This window comes from Myotis lucifugus, unplaced genomic scaffold (assembly GCF_000147115.1).
Source record: "Myotis lucifugus unplaced genomic scaffold, Myoluc2.0 scaffold_10199, whole genome shotgun sequence".
In the NCBI taxonomy this organism is placed as follows: Eukaryota; Metazoa; Chordata; class Mammalia; order Chiroptera; family Vespertilionidae; genus Myotis; species Myotis lucifugus.
This window is the reverse complement of record NW_005881247.1, coordinates 1-5134: the sequence shown is the minus strand read 5'-3', so window position 1 is coordinate 5134 and position 5134 is coordinate 1. Positions and strand designations below refer to the sequence as shown.

The 5134-nt window shown below is 61.6% G+C and overlaps 1 protein-coding gene across 1 annotated transcript; it reads right to left on the bottom strand.

Annotated features, from left to right (window-relative positions):
* Positions 1-1407: 1407 nt before the first annotated feature.
* LOC102432426 (protein-cysteine N-palmitoyltransferase HHAT-like protein) lies at positions 1408-5127 on the bottom strand. Its single transcript, XM_006109465.3, has 8 exons — positions 4648-5127; positions 4213-4280; positions 3603-3716; positions 3276-3470; positions 2701-2910; positions 2151-2322; positions 1551-1695; positions 1408-1447 (listed from the first exon to the last, which is right to left on the bottom strand). Exons 1-8 carry the CDS (start codon positions 4751-4753, stop codon positions 1408-1410), a joined length of 1050 nt encoding a protein of 349 aa, XP_006109527.1. The 5' UTR covers positions 4754-5127.
* Between the last annotated feature and the right edge of the window lie 7 nt (positions 5128-5134).

The following is a 5134-nucleotide window of genomic DNA, read 5'->3' as shown; positions in this document are numbered from 1 at the left end:
TCACCCACCTGGGAGAGCCCAATCACCCACTTTCTCCTCACCGGCACCCAAGAAGCTAAGCGCTGATGGGGGAAATCTCACACCTTCACACATTAGAGGCCACTGTCTCCAACCTCACCAGAGCTCTCAATGCCAAGTTTTCTCTAGTTGGCTTCTCCCATGCTCTGCAGTGAATACGCCACCCTTACCTCCCCTTGTCAAGGGGAGTGGGTGTGGGGGGATCTTGACAAGAGGGTGGAAGACACACAGATGCCACTTCCCTCCATGCCCCCAATCCTGCCTCTCTCAGCTGATGACCTCACCTCCTACTTCATGGAGAAAACCAGAGCCTTCAGGTGGAATCCCTCACCTTCGACAGGAACCTGCTATCCTTCGGCAGCACACTGGCTTCCCGTGACCTGAAGCCAGGCCTCTGCTGGTCCCATCTCCTTCTCCCTCCTCAAGGACCTCACTCCACCAATCAGTCCTCTACCCTGCATCACCAACTCCTTCCTCTCTAAGCAGCCATCCCTCCAGCACCCAGGCATGTTCCACTATTTCTTGTCTTTAAAACCCCCACATCCCCGCCAGCCACTCCCCTGTCTTCCCCTTCAGTGCCAGGCTTCTTCCCGGAGTGGTCCACGCATGAATTCTGTAGTTCCTCAGTTTTTTCTTACGCCTCACCTGCCTCGGCCTCTCCCGTGAAAGGCTGAATCCTCCATGCCCCCAACACTAACGCTCAGAGTCTAGCTTCTGGGACCCCAGCAGCACCCGGCCCAGTTGCGCCCACCTTGCCTGGGTGGTCTTCTCTGGGTTCCAGGATGTCACCTGGCCTTGGCTTTTCTCCTGTTCCACTGACCACTCCTTTCAGTCTCTTCCACCTGCTCTTACTTCTCTCCCAACCAGAGTTCTTCCCGGCCCATCTCGGCCAACCCTGCTTTACCCTTCTCACTCTATTCTCTCTCCTTGGGACACCCAAGGCCGAAAGACCACCCACACCCAGAATGCTCAGAGTTCCATCCACCCTCCAGGCTTCTCTGAACCACCTCCCTGAACTTCCACAGACGTGTCTCCCAGAATCCAACCAGACATCTCTCCATTGGAACCCTCCATCCTCCCAGGCTGTAGACGTGAATCTGGGAATCGTCTCCCTCACTTTCCTGATATCTGAAATCGATGGCCGAGTCCTGCCCGGGCTTCCTGTTGTGTGTCTCTACTCCGGCTGTTTCTCTCACCACCTGGGCCCCACCCAACAACAAACCTCTGTGTCTTTGACCTAGACTTCTGCCGCGATCTCCTCCCTGTCCTCCGTGCTTCCTCTGGGCCGGGGTGATCTTTTCAAACATGGACCAATCTCTGCACTGCCTGCTCAAACCCCTGGCACGATGACTGTGACCATCCCCCCACCCCACCCCACCCCATCCTGACTCACTTGCAAAGCCAGTCATTGATGCCACGGTCAAAGTGCCTGTGGGAAGAGGGCAGTTGTGTGTGAATCACGTAGGGGAAGAGGCTCAGGGAAGGAGGGGAACCCATGGGCGTGCCCCCAGATGCCCGCTGCCCACACTCACGTTTCCGCAAAGATGTAGAGCGCTGTGATGCACTTGGGAGGCTGGGGCGGGTCCAAGTGGTCGAGACGCGCCACCGTGTTGACTACGCCGAACAGGACAGCAGCCTTCACCCAGTCATACACCAGGTTTGAGTAGGCGAGGGCAGCTGGGGACAGCATGTTGTCACGGCCTGGCGGGTGTTGCACCTGTCTCCCCACCCCAGACACCCAAATCTAGGGGGAATCACTGAGTCTGGCCTTCTGCTTCTGACAATCTCCAGGTTCGGGGGAAGGTCCTGCTGCCCAGATCGCTCCAAGGGCACCCCGCTCCCCACCTCCTGGATCCTGGACACCCCAGGGAGACCCCATCCCATTGTGGAGATCAGCCCAAGGCCCCAGTGAGGTGGAAAGGGCTCTGTCCCATACCAGTCTGGCTTCACAGGACAAAGAGAACAAGTCCCACACATGTCAAGGAATAAGTTCCCGCTCCCACACCCTCAGATCGGTGCTGTGCCCTTAGGGTGTCAGCTTCCCCAGCGGTGACACCATAGGAATACAGGTCTATCTTTCTGGGGGTGGCGGCCCAGACCCCACCCCTGTTCTGGGTCCCCCGCGCACCCACCGAGGGCGCTGTCCGGCAGGCGGCTGGCGAACTTGAGGTCACTGGGGATGGTGAGGATGTAGAAGAAGTGAAAGAAGATGTCCACGGCTATGATGGCCGCCACGCTGAGGCCCGCCTGGGCCCGGATGTGCCACAGCTCACCCTCGCGCCTCACCGGCTCCACCTGGCTCACCTGGGGGATGTCCAGGATGTGAATGGGAGTCACTGACTTCCTGGGGATCGGAGGGTGAGGGAGACTTGCCTCCATCCTGGCAGCCTGGCCTGAGGGTGGGAACACTCGAGGAGGGGGCACAGCCGGCTAGGGGAGCCCCAGTCCTGTCTTGGGAACCCCATTTGAGTAGGAGGAGAGTCCTGTCTGGGAGGAGACACATCTCCATCTTGTGATCCTTGGGGGGGTGCGGGGGGAAGGTGGCCCAGTCCTGGGGTCTGAGGAAGGCCGTCATGCCTGAGGAGGGGGCACAGCCCGCCCCGGGAGTCCTATCAGAGACGGGAGCCCCTGGCTGAAGAGGGACAGTCAGCTCAGCTCTGAGAGCCACAGGGTGCCCCTCACCTGGGCATGGAAGCGATCAAAGGTCATGATGGGCCCGAAGAAGAAGAACGGCAGGTAGAAGTTGTACTTGAGCAGGTCAGCCAGGGAGTAGCGGCGATCAGGGTGGGCACAGCTCTCTAGGGCAAAGCTGGTGCAGCGCAGCGCCGTGAAGCCGCTGCCCCCCTGGAACAGCACCTCTTGAAGATCAAAAGTGCCTGTTACAAACCCGTTCTGGATGGGAGAGAGCAGGCCGCCAGCTCACCAGGTGCCCCTTGTCTCTGCGAAGCCCGCCCAGCTTCCCCAGGGGCCCAGCCTGGTCCTGTCCCTTCCTCTCTCCAGACCCAGTCAACGTTGGCCATTCAGGCCCCATTCATGGTAAGGGCTGGGGCGGGGCAGAGGATGAGCTGGATGTGTCCCTGCTTTGGTGGAGGGGACCACCTTGTAGGCCAGGCGTCCTCCCTGGGAACAGGCCGGGAGACCGCCGGGAGAGTGAAGGGAAGGCTTGGGGAGGTTGGGGGGAAGGGCTTTGGATGGGGTGAGAGAGGTTTGAGGTCCTATCCCTGCACCCTCTGCCCCTGCCCCGCCCTGTCGCACACCTGCCAGGAGATGAGGGGGTCCAGCTTGAAGGAGGCCAGGCTGGCCATGCCGAGGCCAAGACAGAGCCAGGGCTGACCCAGGAGTGAGGCCACATAGTGGCCGACACAGTGGCCCAGCAGCAGCAGCAGGTACCAGGGGCCCATCGTGCCCACCACGGCCAGGGCCCCGTACACAGCGTACATCCAGGCGCGGAGCTGTGGACAGGGGGGAGGCTGCGTTTACCTGTCCAGACACATGCAGGTGGGACCCCGGCGTGGGTTCCCCACACCCCCTGGAGCTGCGGAGGGGGGGGGGGGTGAGGCTGGGGTGGCTCCGGCCCTGCTCACCTGCGGGGCCACCATGGTGCAGAGTTTCGCAAACAGCACGTGTCCGGAGAGGGTGAAGAGGATGACGTTGCGGAAGGAGCCGAACCACATCACCCACTCGAAGTCAGCCACGTCCTGGGTGGGCCCGGGCAGGTTAAGGTGGGGCGGGGGCAGGAGGGGCTGGCACTCAGGCTGCTCAGAGTCCCAGCACGTCCCAGCCCCCAGGTTCTTCTGACGCATGAGAGCAGAGCCATGGCTGGAGGCCCTGCCTTCCCCTCTGAGGCAAGCGCCAGGCAGGGAGACAGAGAGGCGTGAGGAGTACCATGTGGGCTGCTCCGCCCCTCAGAGCTCACCCTCTCCCTGGCTCGTTGCCTGACATGAAGCCATGATTGCCTTGTTCCTGGGAAGGATGGTGCTGGAGGCCCCTGCTGGGCACGTCTCGATTTACTCCCTGAATGAGCGGGGTCTGGGCAGGAGGGGGCCAGTGGAGAAAGGGAAGGTGCTGGAGACCCTCCCCATTGTGAGCCCCCTGAACATCTGGACAAGGAGAGCATCCGGACAGGTTTGGGGTCAGAGAGATGTGCCAGGGGCCAGGGACCCCAGCCAGGGACCTGGGGTGTGAAGGACCTACCATCTTCCGACCAATGTACTCCCAGCCGGGTCGCACAGACTCCCGGAAGGCCTTCCTCTGGGCCCCATCTGAGAACAGAGCGTGGCCTCAGGGGGAGGACCGTCCCGCCTCTCCCATGCCTGCCCTACGCGAGGCTGGCCCCACCTTAAAAAGCCTGTGTCTCTCTCTGCCTGTTTCTCTCGGGGTCTCACTGTATGCCTGGGCCCAGGCCTCCCTAAGGGTCTGAGCGTCTCTCTCCGTGGCTCTGTGTCCAGGTCTCTGTCCGTGCTCCTGTGTCTGTGTCTCCCCGTCACTGTACCTGGCTCAGCCCCGTCCCAGGGCTCAGAGACCACCCTGGGTCTGGAGCCTCTGAGTGTCTGGCCTTGCTGGTTGGAACGCTGAGGCCCCCAGAGAGAGAGAAGGGTCCCACCCCCTGCCCAGGGGCCCAGCGGTTACCTTGTGAAGCCTCGAGGAGGCCCCGGCCAGCGTAGGCCAGGGCCCCACTCAGCACCAGGGAGTACAGGCCCAGCTCCGCCGCCGGCAACGCTGTCTTGGTGCCCATAGCCTGGAGGTGGCTGGGGAGACAGATTGGGTGAGGGCACCGCTGACCCCCAGTCCTGCCTCGCCCACCTTATGCTCCCCTCCTGAGGTGGTGAGGACCCCACTCTTGAGACTGCCCCTCTTGTCTCCTCCCATCATTCTCCCCTCCCCCATCCCCAACTCCTCCCAGGCCTCCCCCATCCAAACTCCCGTCTTTCCCATTAAAACTCTCGAAAGCATATTCTCCACCCTCAGCCTGCCTTCCTCACCTTCACTTATTCCCATACCTGGCGGTGGGCTGGTCCCCACCCTCTGCTCATCCTGCTCCTGCCCAGGCCTCAGGTGCCCCTCAAGTGGAGCAGCCCCCTCTGCATCACCTCAATCCTGTTTCTGGCCCTCAGGA